The 19,303-nt window shown below is 34.5% G+C and overlaps 1 protein-coding gene and 1 long non-coding RNA gene across 3 annotated transcripts in view; one reads left to right on the top strand and one right to left on the bottom strand.

The window, feature by feature from the left end:
* The window catches only part of LOC126916886 (uncharacterized), a 93,103-nt gene that overhangs the window by 72,873 nt on the left and 927 nt on the right, over nucleotides 1–19,303 (top strand). The window contains exon 2 of one of the 2 annotated variants that reach the window (XM_050723166.1): nucleotides 18,940–19,104. The exons of the other annotated variant lie outside the window; for it this stretch is intronic. Within the exon in view, the coding sequence (XP_050579123.1) occupies nucleotides 18,940–19,104 (165 nt within the window). The remainder of the gene's footprint in view (nucleotides 1–18,939; nucleotides 19,105–19,303) is intronic. 2 annotated transcript variants of the gene reach the window in all.
* The window catches only part of LOC126916895 (uncharacterized), a 90,660-nt gene that overhangs the window by 71,161 nt on the left and 196 nt on the right, over nucleotides 1–19,303 (bottom strand). The gene's annotated exons all lie outside the window — the stretch shown is intronic.

Raw genomic sequence — 19,303 nt, 5'->3', positions numbered from 1 at the left:
TTCGCTACCGATGTTTTCCACTTAGCTGTAATTAAATAAAAGCGAGGATGATCTGAAAGATCAACGACGACAGTCAGTGGCTCGTTCTTCAACGTTACAAGTTCTTGCGATTGTCGTTCATTTTCAAAAAACGAGATGCATAGAACAGTCGTCGCGTACGTTTTCTCTGCGTTTATAAGAAATTCGAAAACGAGTACACAGAGTGTACGAAATAATGCAGAAGCGTATAAAATATTCAAAACAGATATAAGCAAATTTTCTACTTACAAGACAAGTTTCGAAAGATTATGAAACTTCCGAGACGCGTACAGGACATTCTTTCGCTGTCCAAAGTTGCTCTAAGGGGATGAAATTCACCTCCGAGAATCGACCTACTTTCCGATTTTCCGTTATAGCTTTCAAGCTACAAGTATACATAGAAAGAAACTTTTCGGACGAGAGTTACATCTTTCGATCAGCGCCTATCGTTCGATAAAAGTATCCGTCAATGTTACAGCAATAGCGGGAAATTTTCAGAGGTAGATTTCACTCTCCGAGGGTGAATTGTGGCAGAAAATAAAAATTGCGCCATACGCATCCACGTATTCTCTGCGTGCAATTTCAAAGTTCCACAATTTGTTGAATTTACGCGTTGACGTGTGCCTGGTTAATGAAGCGCGTTTTTATTTATTTTCGTTGGAATATGTATATCGTGGTCGTTTTATACGTTCAAGAGAAATCTGAAATCATGCAGAAATGGATACAACGTGCTCATAACGTGTAAAAATGTATCGGATGTCGTATACGTAAACGTATAAAATATCTAAAGTAGAGTACCTGTTGCTTGTAACAACAGCAGGTTGTCCCCTAATCGTCTTTGTTTTACGAACATATCTTTTACGACAACGCATCTTTATACAAACACGAAAATTCAGTCAAACAATGCGATCTTCATCTTAATAGGACAAAATGGATCGTACGTAATTCGATAAAATAATAGAAAACAGAAAAATGTTGCGCGTCTATGATTTCCTTATAGAACGAAAGAAACTTTTGCCACGATCTAATATAATATTTAACAAATAACGGCAACTTCCGGTTCAAGTGTCTCTCTTAATTATTTTCGTGGAAATATGAGCGCGCAATAAATATTCACAGTCTAGTTAGACACAGTACTGTGAGAAGAAAGTAATAGAATTTTTATCACTATAAATAATAGATGCATATCCTTTAACACTGGTGGCATCCTAAATCATGCTAGTGGCTTTTGTCGTGTGACACAGCCTGGATATTTCTCTTCGGTTATTATCTGTTATTATCTGTATGTCCGGAGCAGGCTACATATATAAATGTACGAACATATATACATACATACATACATACATACATAGTATATAGCAACGACAGGAAAAAGACTCGCAGCGATTAATTTTCGTTTGCCACGAGTCTATGAATCATTGGCGTTAGTCTGCTTGTTCGACTGCATTTTCCGTGGTAGTTCGATGTGATTAGGATAGCTCGTTACATGGTCGAAACATTGTTGAAACTGCTATATGACCATGATATTACACAATGAGTGTGTAAAGATGAGAGAAAAGAGAGCGCGATAGGGAGAAATTTTGGATCTTTGTTTTGATCTCAAAATGGATCTTTGTTGAAACGACCTTTTTCGTTTAAATAATATGTAAGTTTTTTATTTATTCAAAGATAGCTACGCATCTTTCCATTTACGTAAATCGATCTCTTCCATCTTCGTGAGTTAGATCTGTCGAAAGTTTTTTCGCTTTCTCGAGTTGGCAAGTTGGAAAAAAAAGTATCCCTGACATCGACGCGAAAAAATGATCGATTTGCCATAGAATGGTCATGTACAGTGAACGGCAATACTATCGCAACATCCTTCGCAATTGAATAATTTCTTCGTAAGGTCAGATCAAACGACTTGAGTTTTTGCGATGAACAAGGTAGAGGTTTATTTTTCAAGCTTTCTTTATCTGGGTTTAGAGCAACGGAAATTGGAACATCTTTCGAAGATTCGCACACGTACAGAACGTTAAAAAAATAATTTATTCCGAAATCTTTCAACTTTCGATTCGCCTTTCATCTCTTCGATTCGCCATCTGAACAAATATTTTGAAAAATTCAAATCAATTTATATGCTCGTCCTTGCTTCTTTCATAACACGGATTACTATCATTTTGAATGAACATGTGCTTTTTTCGTGATTCGAATTAAAAGAATTAAACAAATCGGAACGTTGTTTTCCTTGTTGTAGCATTAACATTTTTATTGCGCTCGTAATTCACGATACTTAGGCTGCAACATACCGAAGCTCTTCTCATACTTGTATCGCATTAGGGGCAAATGTTACATGGTTGCAGAACCGTACAAGCAATATGCTGGAGACAAAGTGGGGTGGGATTTTATGTACCAAGTTAATGCTACATTCCGTTCTCGTTCACCCTAATGGGACGGCTTAATAAATATCATTCGATATATCTTGAAGGTTCCGCCATTTCTATCTGAAAGTTGTTCACCAAGGATAGAAGGTAAATTATCGTTGACATTCCCTTCAATCTGACATAAGAGACACGAAGGGGACGAAAAGATTGAGAATTAATGGTCAATATGATCTTGTAGATGATTTCTAAAATGTTCTGAAAGGGAGATAGCGACTGAACCTATACTGAAGCTATACAATCTTTACATTTTTTTCGTGTTTAAAATTACCAATTTCTACATTTTACGTTTCCTTCATAAAATTAGAAACTTTCTTGACGAAGTTGCTAATAATCTACTTGGCCAGTCGACTGTTGCCACCTGTTTGGAAAACGTTTTCCTAAAAAGCGATGACGAGTATATTCAAACACAGGGTATGTGCAACTGTGTAGTATGGAATTAAGTTGTCAAATAAACTAAACCAGAATAACTAGTGAAATTGATTGGTTTTACAATTTTATTTTAAAATTCCTACTTCATGTTATATTTTTTTCCGCAATGATGTAATGACTTTTGCAACGATAACTAAAAGAATAATATAATGAATCTTGTTTTGTTTTTTATGTATTCAAACTCAAAATAATGTATCAAGGCTACCTATACCAATATCAGTTAAAATACCCGGTACTTGTCAAGGTGTAAAAGGGTAAAAGGGTCCCACAATCTGTTTCCCACAATCTGAATCCCAATTAACCAGTTGCCTCGTTTTGTACAACTTGCCACGCGTTCTTAAAATTTTTACTGCGTGTCATTCGATATAATGATAACATTTATCAGGAAGTGTATCAATCCTATTATAAGTGTATCAATCCTAGTTCAGGGATGATGGTCCCAGATGGATTAATAATCCCAAAAATGCACTACATAACATGGAATTCCTTCTGTAAGAAAGTAATAAATCACTAAATATAAAAATATTCCATTGTTACGTATTTTTTAAAGACCAGTCATTTTCGCTGGTTTTAGTAGAAATAGCTTCGTGTTAACTATCGGTAGTTCTAGTGTTAAGTTGTAACGAAACGACTTTTTTATTTTTCAACTTTATTGCCGAAATTTATCGCAATTGAAAACAGCAAGTTTTAACTATTTTTTACGCACGACGAGTATACTCGTCAAAGACAATTAACTGATTAAGATATTCTGTATGAATTTACCATAGAATCTAAGCGGACTGACATCGATGATAAACGTACTGCCTTTTTCACCTTAAAAATATCTTCTTATTAGGTCTAAAATAATGAAAAGGGCAGGAAACTTGTGAAACTGCTTCCGAGGTATAAAAAGAAGAAGATATAGGGGGGGGGGGGCGTTAAAGGTTTTTAGCAGGGAGCGTTTCAAAGTCCCCAAATAAAAACTTCGAATGTGGTAATTTTTTTTTTAATAATAAAAGTTTTATCGATGCTATATCGTTTCTCCCTGGTGTCTTCTGTACGCTTTGAGACATTTATGACCATTCGTAGGTGAGAGTGAAAGTTAATGATATCTCGCTTACATCGGAACAGCGACTTTATCCCTTCAAATTTACGATTTCGATCTTTTATTTTATCTTGTGAAGTTTTATGCTTCCAGCGTGTAGAGAGGTGTCTTTGCATCTTCGACTTTGCTTTGATCAACGATCGAGAATTTTATCTTCTGCAATCAAGTTTATTAAGTTGGACCAACAGAAGAGTTGCTCCAGTATTACTGTTCCTTTGCAAAATATTCTAGATTTACTTATTCGTTTATTTTTATAATTATTATTTATCGATTATGTCTTATTTATCAAAATATTTCTTTGTAGTCAACAAGCGACACGAAGGTCATCGAATGAACAAACACGAACTTATCGTATTTGTGGTTTTCAAGTATGCCGCTAATATTTATACGTTTGTTAGAAAATTTGTGCGTAGCACGGCGAAAATATGTGAATTATCAGAGGCAAAGTACTTTATTTAAGCTCCGTTCCGCCAATAATATTTACAATTATATTAATATATACAATTATATTAATTTGTACGACAATCTGCGGTTTATTGATAAATTCTCGTTTGATAGATTTTGTATAATCGGACAGAAAGCTGGCAAAGGCAACGGAGAATTCGCAGAAGCGTTCAAAAGGGAATGTTACCCTCGTTCGTCAGTCTGCTTGTTAGTACCCCCTGTAAAATTAACGAGGAGATCACCCAATAAGAAATAACTGCAAATTTACAGATAGGGTTCCACCCACGCAGTGTTTACCTTCTAATGAAATTTCCAAGAGATAATGCTTTCTTCAGACAATTCCTCGGACTATTCGCGCGTTCAATTTGTACAATTGCTTCCTATCAGCCAGGACAATTTATTACGACGCAGTTTGCTAGCGATTAGCTATCAAACTTAAACGAAACTATTCAGATCGACGCTTTGGTAATGACATTATCGATGATATATCATTCCATGATACGTGATATAATTAATTTATACGTTATATCAACGTATTATATTATTTTCATCGCGTTGCTCTACCTATTATGGTTGTCGGAGCATCCCATAAATAATTCGATTGATCGAGGAGCGAAATTTGCGACAATGGAACTCGTCTCCGTAGAAATTTTATAAGAGGAAAGTAGAACATTTCATAGGAAGACAGCAGGCAGCTGTGGAAAATGATAAGTACATTAAACGGATAGACTTAACCAGATAGCCGTCTTCGACGAGTATAGTCGTCACAAAGAAGTGGCAATATTTTACCTCACGACGAGCCCTGTTGGTAATAACATTAAAAAATGAAACGGTCGTTTTATTACAACTTAATTCTGTATTGTAGCAGTCACTTTGTGTTTGACGAATATACTTGTCGTTTCAAACAAATTGCAACAGCCTAATGTAACAACATCCCTGTGAGTGGAAACTTATAAGCGACTATTATTATTATTATTATTATTATTATTATTATTATTATTATTATTACTATTATTACTATTATTATTATTACCTTATTTCACGTATATTTATGTGCAACATAATATGAACAAAAGAAAGAAAGTTTAAAAACATTATCACCATTGCCAGTGCGTTATGGTTATAGCGTCATAAGAAGCAAAAAAGGGGAATAAAAAGCGTTAAAACGTCCTAACTTCAATTTCCACGGCAAATGAAATTGTTTACTAAAAGGTATAATCTACATCTCATGGCTAACATATGTACATGCTCGTTAATGAACGTTGCAACACCTGCTGGTTTTCTATAACATTAGAAAATAATTGATCAGGATTACTAGATAAATGATATGATAAAATAGAATTTTTCGGTATTCGTACGAACCAAGGATAGACGAAACGCTGAGTGAATGTTTCTGAGTGATAATTTCATTTATTGTAATTTCTGTTTCATAAAAATCAATCTAACGTGCGTTTACTCGTTAAGTTTTTCCTTTTATATTCGGACGTACATGAACGTTAAAGATTCTAAAGTTCTCCGTTATACCGTGATAACCGAAATGAAAATTCAGATTTCAATTTCAGAATCGAATGGCCTCTACTGTGTCTATTTATTGAAGGGTTAAAAATATGTTGACGATCTGTTCGGTTTATTTCGTATTTGTAAAATTAAATTTCCCTTTATCGAAATGGTTTGTGATTACGTGTAATTGCAATTGAAATGATCAAATGTCAATTCTCTTCCTTCCTGAAATTCATTTATCTTACATCGATCGACAACGTAAATGTCAGAGACCGTCGTTATAAATATCTATAAAACGTCAATGTAATGTAACGAGCGACGGATATATAGAAATGTAATTCCCTGTTATTTCTAGTTTTCCGAAACAACTGATAATAGCGACAGCGTGTAACGGCAATAAATAAAATAGCAGGCTATTGTATTCCGTTCTAAATTAAAAAAAAAAAAAAAAAAAAAAAAGGATCAATGCAGCGGAGAGTATCGTTGAATTATTAATAAGTTGAAATGTTAATTTAACACATGCATCGAATTTAAGCTTGGCTCAAATACGTTGTTGATTGGATTTTTAATTTGGTCCTTTATGGAACTAGGCTAATTAACCTGCTCAGTTTTTAATTATCATTCCTGATTACATAGTAACAGATTAGCTCTGACGATTTATGAAAGCTGTTCGTGTACTAAAATTAAAACGTTGAACGAAGATATAAAATATGCGGAAGGCGGCGAAGCTATAAGAAGTAAACAAGCGATCTTTAATATTGATAATCGTTAGATTGTATTCTAATGATTAACCGATTACTTTAACGAAAGTGAATATAATACCTTTACTTTCGTTGCATTCATTATTACGTTTATATATCAAATTTGCTGCTATTAAATTCATTATGATAGTGAAAGAATAATTCCGCCGGAATATTATATCGAATTTCAACGTTAAATGATTATTAAATTATAAACGATGATAAACCATAATAATAAATTATGTCTACCACGTAGTAGGTACGAAAAACGTATAAAATTCTGTTCAACATACACATAATAAAATAATAGAATAAACGAATTGCTAGCTAATTGTTTCATTATAATTCGATGAATAATATCGTAAGTTAATTTCGCGTATATTCAATTACTGAAACACATTGTGTATAATAAGAAATTTTAACATCAAATTACCAAGTAATTTAATTTCTGATCTCGAGATAATCCGCGTGATATCCTCTTTATCCTATCGATATTAAATTTTCATTAAGAAGTTAATTTCAAGCGAATGGTAATATTAATCGAATGTTAAGCACGTATTCTTTGCTACGCTGTCGCAATGCTATGTTAATTTATCAAGTCGATAAACTTTTCGACCGGAACACGTAATACGCAAACTTTCACCAACTAATACGAGTTGCAAATTATTAACGCGCTATTCGTTTCTCTAACGTTATTAACTAAGAACTTGCACAAATTTCTATTCAATTTCGAGCAATATACGCTGGAATAACGTTTGAGACGTTGTTAAAATTGGAAATTGCGATAAACGAATCGTTGACTTTTATCGCTTTCCTACTTACGTGTTACGGGTTTGTATTTGTCGAAAATTTCGACAATGTTCTGTCTATTAAAGAGAAATTACATTCGTCGTTCTCACATGTAAAGTTACTTCACCAATTAACATGGAACGCGCGTGTTTCGTAACACAGACAGCACTATCCTTTAAACCTTGCTGCGATAAATAGGTAATAATAATAATAATAATAAACCGATAATTAATACAATGTTTATGCTGTATAGAGTGTACTATATATCTATATAATAATCTATGTTTAATCTGTGCATTGAGGTTGAATGATAACTCCGACAAATGTGAATGAGAACTCCACGTGCGTAAATGAATTTCATTTTGTAGCAGACAGATGAAATTTAATAAATTATATATATAATTATATATATACTGACAAAATGTTATTTTCAATCTACTTTCTATTATCTAATTTTTATTTTAAAAATAACATTTTGCTAGTTTTAACTCGACTTAGTTCGCGAAAAAATCGAATTTGCAAATTTATCAAGTATACTTAAACGACGGTATGTTCCGGAATAAGTAGGACTAGATAATCGACAGGAGGTGGTTTCACGTGTGAAAATAAGTCGAAAACGTAAAATAACATTTCTTCGTAGAACGCTTTGTTTCCCAGAAAAATAAATTTGAAAATTTCTCATTTATTCGTTAACATTTATTATCTCGAAAATGAAGCCTTAAACGGCAACATGTTACTCCACATTTTCGATTTGTTTCCACACGTAAAATGATCTCCATGTCGATTATTCAGTCCCGTCCAGTCCGGAATTACCCACGGTCCGGTATGCTTGATAAATTTTCAAACTCAATTTTCTCGACAACCACGTCGAGAATGCAAAAATTTTTATGCTATATATATTTCATTTATATTTCCACGAAGAATCACGCGGTGCTTGCTTCTTCGTATCACTCGGCCCGGGCTCCGTACATCAAACTTGCACGTTGAACTATCTCCGCTATTTTTGTCTTTCTCATATCTATCTAAATATTAAAACTACGCTGAGACAACTTCTTTTTCGTCTTTTCGAGTTTCCTTTGAAACAAGAAATAGAGATAATTTTTATTACGAAAGTCGATAACGTCGCTACGTTGTACTTGGCGTTTAATATCGAGTACTTATTACGAAGAAACTTGCTCGAGTCCTAAATGGGTCGTGTTGTTTTTCATTGGGGAAGTTGATAAACGACGATGTGGAAGTAAAATAGTCGACAGTTCTCGTTCGTGCAACATCGCGACGATCGTTCAAATCACGCTGTTCTCGATACTGCAAACAACACGTGACGTCAAAAATGCATCGACGGTGTGACGTAGAAGGGGTTGCATGCTTGGTGTGGGATGCAACACATGGTGTGTAACGATAGCAACCTCTACGCTATACATGCTCGTATAAGTAAAACAACAAACAAACAAAAAAAAAAAAAAAAAAAAAAAAAAAAAAAAAAAGAAAGAAAGAAAGAAAGAAAGAAGAAGAAAGAAGCGGTCCGACATTGTAACTCCCTGTACGCTTTAACTTTGTACCTGTAAGGGTTGAACAGTGGTTGCGAGGCGATCGATAGATTATCTAAAGCTGCACTCACCAGGTCTTTGCTTTATTGGATATCACTCGATATCTGTCAAGAAATCGCATTCGAGTGTAGTCGATTGATTGAAGCGGAGGCCTGGCTCAAATCGCGTCTTCCTTCCGGCTGAATTTTGCGATACTACGCTTCGTCCGAATCTTTGATCGGTCCCTTTAACGCGCAATTTTCTAACTTTTATTTGCCTTCATTTTTCCCCACCTTTGTTTAAGGATTTTTACTTAACGATTCCCTTCACGCAGCACGTGCTATCGCTTTTTTTATTTTTCTTTTTTTTTTTTTTACTTATTACGTATATTTATTGCTCTTTTATCTCTTTCCTTGCCTGCTCGTTTCATTTCTTTATCTTTTATTTCTTCGTTTCTTTATTTCCCTTATTTCGAATATTCGCTGTGAACTCCTTCTTCTGACATTTTTTCCATCTTTTTATTCATTCTCGTTATTTTACATTATTTCGTTATACGTTACCACGTCTCTTTCTTTCTGTTTTCACAGATTCCGCGTATCTTTCTGTTACCTGCTTGTCAATATCTATCGCCTCCGTGTTCATCGCATCATCTAAATCGCGTACAGTTTCGAGGCCTTTTCTTTCCGCTCAACGTAACTTGCTCCTTCTGCTGTCATCCAATTTTTTATATTCCTTTGCCGAGGATGACTCTATCGCTCTATTATCTGCGAACGACGTGTCTAAAGACAGTTCACGTGGAAGTCTCGTTCTTTCCTGCTTTTAAATGCGAAATTTTCAGATCCAAATGTTTGTGTTTAGTATTATTACAGTGATCTTTTAGCGTGGCGTTAATTTGTTGTAGGAGCAAATTAAATTTCCTAGATAAGGGTTAATATCTGCTAATAATAATTTTCATTGACAATCTGACTAACAGACGACGGTAATTTTTTTATCAATTTTCTGACGTTATCAATTTCCAGATATCGAGGCACAGGAAGACAAATTACTCGTCCGATTTAGCGCAATTAATTATTCGTCTTACTCTGATACAATAATTTACAACGTACAGTAATCGGAAATCGATCGTAATTTTCGTCGGTATAAAAACCGGGGCTGCTTGCAGCCTGTCGTTTAATGCGCAAAAATATTTAATATTTCTGGAACTTTTGAAAATCATGAAAGTTTTACGACGCGAGAAATTGATGATGTTCGTAGTTGAATCGAGAACTTCAACCGTTGTGACCGAAATTCGCGATTTATGATTGTGCACGTGGCTGCAAAGAGTTGGAAATAATTCACCAAGTTCAGTCAGAACAAATTGATCAAAATATAATTCTAGACGTATATAAACGGTAATATAAATTTCTTGACAGAAATTCGTTTTAAGAATTATAAATTCCAGAGAATGAAATTAAGAACTTTCAACTTTCAATTCAAGTACGTCGAAGCATCGAAAGTTATTTTGATCACACGTCACCGTTTTATTAATCTTGACACCTTGAATCTTTGTACTCGTTATTTTACATATTGTAATTAAAGTACAATAATTAATTCTTAATTAATTTAATATATATCATAATTTATTAATATTTAATTCTTTTCCTTAATCATTGATGGAACACTGATCCATTTTTTTACTAAATAACAAAGAAATATTAATTTACTTTGGAAAAATTTATGAAACTATCCACCTTAGTAATAAGAAACATCGAACGATCATTGAAACACTCGCGTCTGACTAGTTACTGTCTAATACTACTTTTCAGGCTACACTGTATCTTCATTTGCTATACTTATACACTGTACAATTGTTATTATATATAATTTATATATATATATATATATATATATATATATATGTAGTAAACAAATTCTATCAACAATACAGGAGTAATATTATTTAATATAAACAACGTATATAATTTAACAGAGACATTGATCTTTTTTCCTAAGATTGATTAATTTCTTATTTCTTAATTTCTTCTCACTTTTTAATTCTATTTATTCAAAACATATATATTTAATATAATCGATACAGCTGCATAATGCGAAGCTTCATTAATTAATATCAAAAACGTTCATCGTTTTCAAACGTCAACTGTAAAAACAATAATAATATATAACAAATTATTAAAAAACAAAGTAGAATTGTAATTGACCATTGTTATAAAATTGATAGAAAACAAAATAAGTATGCGGGGAATTGAGAATTAGAATTTAAAAAATAATAAGATTAGTAACAATTAATTGTATCTTTCCATATATAACTTCTGCAGAGTCCTCATCAACTTCGTCCCTGTAATTGAAAGCTCTGACTGACGTAGCCCATTTCTGTTGACCATTTTAGCACCATCACTTAGAGGAGGATATTACTTTCTGTAAATACGTGAATTTCAATTTAACTTCGCAGCTGCGTAAAATGAACATGCAGATAATGCCGGACGTCATCTTCCATTTTACCGTACTTCATATTTATACAGCGTTGCCTGCTAAAATGCTTTATGACTATCGGCAATTTTCTTTTACGATCAATATTTTATTAATTATTAAGAAGACAAAATGTCAGTGAAATCTTATTTCCAACGTACGTTGTCGGAAGTTTTGTCTCATTGTCTAATTTGTATTAATAATCAGCTATGTTTTCTTCTTCGTTATCAACGAAACAAAATATCATCGAAATTAATTTACAAGCACGTATTAATAAAGAAGTATGTTCGCTTTTATAGGCAATATCATATTAATTATTAACGGAACGAAATATCAATGAAATTTATTTCTAATTATTATTTGGCTGATTCGTGATGGTTGATGAACAGATACATATATAATACATTATTGTTAAACTTTTCAACAGGTAGTTCAAACTTCGTCAATCAACGTGTTGATTTACTCGTTTTGATGAAATTCCTATATTATTACGAGAAATTCGTTACATTATCCAATGAAACAAGCGATAATGTATTTTATATTCAATTAAAATTTTAACTAAATTCAATACGCGCGTATTCGAATCTGATAATGAAAACCGTATATATATCATTTTTAAGTGCTGTGCCAGGGAATAAATGTTTCAACTATGAAACTATCGCATGCAGGTTGTATTAAGAAGGTTAAAATTATTAAAACGACAACTGCTGGAAAAGCAAGAACTAAAACTCTCGTTCTACTCGCAGAATTTCCACCCGAAATACTTAAATCATTTTTCTCTTCAGAACGTAAAAACAGCATAAAGCTGGAAAGCGCACTACTCGAACATAGTTGGCGTAATTTTAACTTGAGAACGTTCAACTGCATCGAAGTTCTTCGTTTAAAGAGGAATTCTCGAAGCATTACCCGCCTTGCGGTTCAAAGTTTTTCGAACGTTGTTGTTGTTGTATCCTCGTCATTTTTCACTGCCGGACGTGTATCAAATGCACCGCATTGGAACTATCGTTGCTGTAATATTGTAATATCGGGGAAAACCTTGATTAACTAAGAAAGTCTACTTGACCATGGGTCATCCACCTCTGTGGAACGTGTGTATACCGGAGCCATACAAGAGGTTGCCTGTGTCACGTCGGAGACTCAAGAAATCACGAAACCGATAGATCGCCGGTGATCTTGTGACAACGACCATACCCAAATAAAATAAATAAATAAAAAAATCCTACAATGTTAATATTTATAATCTAATATTAAGATTATTATATTATATCGTATTAATTGTTATATTACAATAGGAAAATTAGAAATCAATCTGGGAATCTACGTGGAAGTTACAAGCGAAGCTCCAAAATAACAACTACGTTAAATATTTTTTGGCAGGAAAATCATTGGGTAGAAACTAGTTTTTATTTAAACGAAAGCCAGTTTTCAATTTCTCCAAAAGCGATACGATTCAAGAATTTTAATCGTTAATAATTCTGATTACGAATAATCATTACGAACGATTCGATTTGTTCCTCGGTCGCTCGATAATAATTTTAGATCATGGGAATTTAATTTGAAACAGTAATCAATGGAAGAGACCTGAATTTTTGTTCGGTTATCGAACAGTGACCATTATCAAGGAAAACCGAATTTTGCTTTAGTTACCGATAACCATTATCGATGGCGAAATTGATTTTCGATTATCGCCAAGCAATATCGATGAAAAAAATATTTTCTAGTCACATTCGACTATCGTCGATATTTATTGACATTGCTGATAATCGGTTTTCACTGGCAACGTAAAGAAGCTTAATTATAAAACTGATATGTTTTATTATCTTTCATCCTATTCGTTTCATATATTTTCATATCTTTTTGTTTGCTCGATAAAACACACAAGTTTTATGAATAACTGCGAACACACGTACTATTGGCTTGTTAACTAGGTGATTGCGGGTTTTGTCATTAGATGATATTGACAAAATTCGCAATCACCTAGTTTCCAACCCAATAATTATCAGTGACGTTAATAACGATTGATAATATAGCCAGTGATAATTGACAATGTAGAGCAAATTTTTGCCATCGATAATGGTCATCGATAACCAAAATAAAATTTTCTCGCCACGGATAACAGTTACTCGTAACAGAAAAAAGAAAAAAAAAAAATATTTAAAAAATCCGGTCATTTATGTTGGTTATTGGTAACCAAACTGAAATTTCTCTCGTCGATAACGATTACCAGCAATCAAAAAAACTTTAATCCGTTTTAACGGTTATTCGCGATCAAAAATTTTTTAATTAAAAACATCAACCTTCATATCGCAACTTTAGAAACTTCTCTTGTAACAGTTATGATGTCTTGTAATTGTAACATTTATGGCAAATATACATTTAGCGAAAAATTAGTATACAGCATGAATAGAAGTAGTCTTAAACATTACAACTGGTGATAAAGATCGTTTCGCTAAATATCGTGGCTTAACACAGCGAATAATTGACTGCTCAAATATTTTCATCGTCTTTGCGCGACGAATATTTTATGTAACTTCTGGATACGGTTTTGCAGAGAAATTATAAATTTTAGAAATTTCACAATCACGTATAATCGTGGCTCGTCGTGCTGTTAATGAAGTTTCTAAATATTTCGTGTAATATAGGAAAAGTGAAAAGTTTCTAAGAGTCTTCGAGTATCTTCGTGCGTCTCTGTGTGCGTATAATCGAGCGTCTTTAGATCGCGAACGTAGATCGAGGAAGAAATTGCGCGTCTTTGACCGGTTAGGCGGAGCAAAATTGTACGTGAAGAGATTAAAGACTGACACTTGCCAGGGTTACGAGTCATCTAGAAAAATAAGCTCCCGTAGAATATCACCTGAACGCCAATTTTGTCTCCGACTACGAGCACACGTAGTCCTATTACGCTGTTCTCTAGGGGGAGACGAGTGGAGAGCGAAAGAGAAGGCAGAGAAGAGCTGTCCGAGGAGCATCATATTAGTTTGAGAATTTTCTCATAAAAACAGGCTGAAATTTAAAGTTGATTTGAAAGTAGAGATCGGTTTTAGACAGCTACCGGTTCGATTGGATCTCAGGCTGAAAGTTTCATCTACAATTATATCTCAAATATTTGTGCAATTTTATATCTTCTTGCGTGTAATGCGTATGCTAAAAATCCGCAATTTTAATTATCGCGTTTCGCACGAGACCAGCATTCGGGCAAATACTTACGAACGAGAATTTATTCAAACAGTATAAATCTTTCGCGTTAAAACTACCTAGAATTTATTTTATAATAATATGGCGTTAATTACCGTCGTTTCGGCACTTGCAATTTTTCGAGAAGAATCGCCTCATAGCGTTGCACAAACGATAAACAATTAACATTGTCGTTATCGAACTCAATTTGTTACGAACTGTCGTCGCATTCGTGCAATTTATATTTAGCATAAACCGTACGCTTAATACAACCTTACGGTTATTAGCAAATTCCTTGTTAGCATATTCCTTATTAACAATTATTTCTAGAAACGAGATAACATTTGCTTGCCGAACTTATCAGAATATTTGTCTCTCGTTCGTTTGCGTTTATTAGCTGAGCGTAATTCTCGCAGTGGTAACGCTTCTCCGGGTTCTCCAGTTGCTGTGTATGATATCGTATAAAAGATAAATGCTTCGGTTAAGAGTAAATTTCGAAAGAAACTATTCGTTAATTTGCCAAGGATTCGTATTCTTCTAATTACACTTGCTAGCCAAGTGTAACTACCACAATCGATGCCAATAGCCCAAGTTCGATCGTAACAGGCGGATCGTTTCTAACTAATTTTACGTAGAACGTTCTGATCGATATTATCGTCGTCCCACTGAACCAGTTGTTCGCGTTTATCGCGTCGCGTCTTAAAATCGGGCAATTGTCTGGTTTGCATGATTCGTTCGACGAACGGTAACGCAGCTGTACGCACAGAAACCGATAAATCGGCTCTACAAACTGATTAGACCCCTCGTTTAGAAAGGCGGTGTAAATGAACATAAACACGTTTGTACGCGAGAGCCCATAGAAAGGAAATTCCGCGTACACCGGCAGAAACGACTAGCTTAATTTCAACGACAGCATCGTTTCTGAGAATTGAGCATTCATCGTTAAACATCAAAGCGTTGGCTTTCAGAGATGTACAAGTTTCTGTATGTCACGGTGTACACGTCAAACGTTCCTTGATTCGATGAAATGCAGCCTCTACTTTGCTTGATTTGTCACGGATTAGTTGCACCGTGCAAGCACTTTATACTTAGACTTCAAAGTACCGAACATCGATAAAACACAACGCAGGTACGTGTTCTAAACGATGACACGAGCTTCCAAGTTTTCCAAGGAAAAATTGTTTCCCGCTGTTTGCGCGGTGGCTCGCGCTGCTATTCCAACGTTCGCAACGGAAAATTTTTTCCAAATGCGCATTACGCGACACTTTTCGAAAGTTTGTTAACGCTGTAACGAGACAGGAATCGCTGCGAGAATTATAACAGTGAAATTTGAAACGAAACCGACGATGCAGATGGAAATTACGTTATTCTGGACATTTACTTGCGAACGTAGTTTATTTAGTATTAGTGAAAAATTAGCACACGGTATGAACAATAGTTTTAAACGCACTATTAGTCTCAAAAACGATCTCGCTATTTACCGTGGCTTATCGACGTAGCGAACAAAATTGGTTTTTCCAATAATTCGATGATCTTTTTTCCGATACTTGTGTGATACATTTTCAAATCTGTTCCACATTTTGCACGTATAATAATAATAATCAGCATAGTTTTGTCTCGTTACAGCGCCAGTGAAATTTCGAAATTATTCGGTGCGATATACCCAATGGCTTGAGAAAGCGTTCCAACGTTTATCACGGAATGTTTTCACGAATGTGCGATGCGTGTCATGCGAGATATTTGGAAATTTCGCTGGCGCTGTAACGAGACGCGAGTATTGTATTGGAAAAATTTGAAATGGATCGGAAAATGTATATGGAAGTTACAGGACCTTTCTCGAAAATTATCTGATAGATTCAAAGATACAAGATCTTTGAAAATATCGTATGGAATTTAATACTAATTTAGTGTGCAATTAAAAAATTACTATACTATTTTATTTCTCCTATATACATGTTGGAGATAAAAGGACATCGGGGCCTTTCTTTTGGAATTTTTGGGAGGACCCCCAATACTTTAGTCTAGACTTTTTATTATAGCTGCACTTAAATAATAAAACTCAGAAGTAGTTGTTTATGATTTAATCCGACTATGTTTACCCGAGATTTATGACAGTAGGCTTGGGCTCGAAGTGACACAACTGGTCGCTAAACGTAGCCACGGTCATGGCATGGACGTTTTTACCTAAAAAAGCTATGGAGTAATTGTATAGATCTCCTTAAAAATATAGTTGACCCGAGGGGTACAGAGACGAGTATATAAGTGCAGTTCCATTTGGACTGAGGGAGTTTTACTTATACTGTAGACAAGTAAGTTGAGTTCTACTTATATCGTAGACAAGTAAGTTGAGTTACACTTGAATTGTGGACAAGTAAGCTCAGTACGACTTAGACTTTGGAAGGAGACGTATTTGTTATCCCTTTGACCGTGGATTCGTTATTGAACCTAAGATCATTGTCATTGGCATCTCGAGTATCTAATTGCCACGGTTACTTGTCAAACTCTGTACCATATCGGTACTGTAATCATATCGGTACCAGTAAATATCATCCATATCGTATAACAACAATGGTTAATCCAAATGAAGATTCGTTACACGCCCCTAATCCCAATGAGAACTCGAGATATATGTATTTTTCTTTTCTTTTTGCTTAAAAGATTTCCTGTTTATTGTCACATTAGAATGTCAGATTCTTTTGGCACACGAAGGCTTCGTAAATATCAGAAGGAATATAACGTGGAAAAATGTTGTTTTATTTTTAAAGTTCTACGCTTCGCTACTTTTTTCCTAGTACGTTCGCTTTAGCAATAACACTGACTTTTTCGCCCGTTAAAAACGGATTACGCAGACGCGCTCACGCAGCACGTGCCCAGAGCGAATGTTGCGAGTCGATATTTTCTTTTGCGAATCGCTCTCGTTATTTCGTTGGAAATGTTACCGTGCGGATATCAGACAGCCATTGGAAGTTATTAGACGTTAAAATTTGGCGACAGCTTCGCGTATTCCACCAGTTTCTCGATATTCCCCTTCGAACCTACAAATTGCTTCCGTATCTCGCCAACAGCTAGTCCTCGTATCTTACGCAGACGTCGATTAGAAGTAGAATTTTCGATAAAATTTAAATTTCCCTTTTCAGTTCGTACTTCGATTTATGGACTCGTACATACGTTTTTCTCTTATATATTACGTGCATTTGCATATATATCTGTTTCTCTATCCCATGCGTCGTAGTTTTTGGATGAAACCAACAGCTTGTACACACGTGCAAGATTTTATTTTTCGTGATAAATCGAACAAGAATATATTCTTTCGTGCTTCTTAATTGAGTGACATTACACCAGGTGAATAATGTACTCGAATAAACGATTTTTCTTAATACTTATAAATTACGCGACGCGTTAACATTCAATTAATTCATAAAGGAAAGCATGATAATTATATGAATCAACTTTAAGAAAATAAGTGTAATTTTTAATATTAAATAACGAATAATAGAAAAGATGGAATAAATAAGTTAACAATAAAATGATAAACAATACGCGTTTGCTTATTTACAAAAATCAAAATATAAGCAGCTTAAGTAACTCAATATTTTATGGAACGTTCTTCAAAATCAATAACTACATTGTGTTCTTTCCATTCGAAAAAATTCTGTAACGTAATTTCCGCACTAAAGGACCTTCTATCGTAGCATTTTCGTCGGAGAATTTCAAATAATCTAGTTCTGCTTCGAAATCTTTTTATTACCTTTTTTTTATTACGCCTTTGAATCCATCGAAAGATTTACATTAAAATTTTTACTTTGCCACTACTTTCTTTATGTCGCTGCATATCAATTATTTATTGAAGCTACTTCGTTCTAACGTGGCAATCATTCTGAAACATCATAAAAACTTGGAAGGATATTTCAAGCAAAATTACAGGTTCACATTGGTAAAATAATAGGTTCACATTGACAAAATGGTTTCGAATTGCTTGAATTCAAATCGTTTGACGAAGCAACATGACTAATCTGAATAGTTTAATTGTCATCTTTATTCAAGACTCGCATAGTCAATCGAGCCATTCGGAAATCACATTGACCAACTCCAAAATTGAAAAGTAGTGAAAAGTAATTACAAGTATCGCAAGTGGTGAGACAATATGCGATAAAAGTGAAAAGATGAGCGTGGCGTTAAGCTCTAAGGAACTAGAGGTTTTGTGAGAATCAATCGTGTACTTGGACGATGAAATTGCGAAATTATGAGATTGTCCAAAGATGAAGTTGGTCAATTTGACTTTCGCCAGGCTCGATCGTCACTACGACAGTTCTCGCGTAGCGAAACTATCTTGATGTTTGTGTCGACAGATGAGACGAATGAGCGATCGTGACGGAGAAGGATCAGGACCAGCTCCTCAGCTAGATGGCCGAAGAAATTCGGTCGTTACGATGGAAAGAGTGATACCGACGTTGTTTGTCCGTAATCGTCAGTTGGATATTATGGATGACATTGCAGACCTAAGAGCGAGGAAGGTAAGGATCTTTCGTTTATTTTAGTCGCTCTATCTCCGCTAGTTTGCAGACTAAGAAAAACCGAGTTTAAAGTTGACGAACTTCTATACGATCGTGCGAAGTTAAGATTTGAAAGAACCAAATATTCGTTGCTCTCCAGGTATACAATTTTCATCGTATTATTTATTATTTTATTCTTTGTAACTTATAATTATTTACA

This window comes from Bombus affinis, chromosome 5, assembly GCF_024516045.1.
Source record: "Bombus affinis isolate iyBomAffi1 chromosome 5, iyBomAffi1.2, whole genome shotgun sequence".
Taxonomy (NCBI): Eukaryota; Metazoa; Arthropoda; class Insecta; order Hymenoptera; family Apidae; genus Bombus; species Bombus affinis.
The sequence above is the reverse complement of the archived record's forward strand: the minus strand, read 5'-3'. Positions and strand labels throughout refer to the sequence as shown.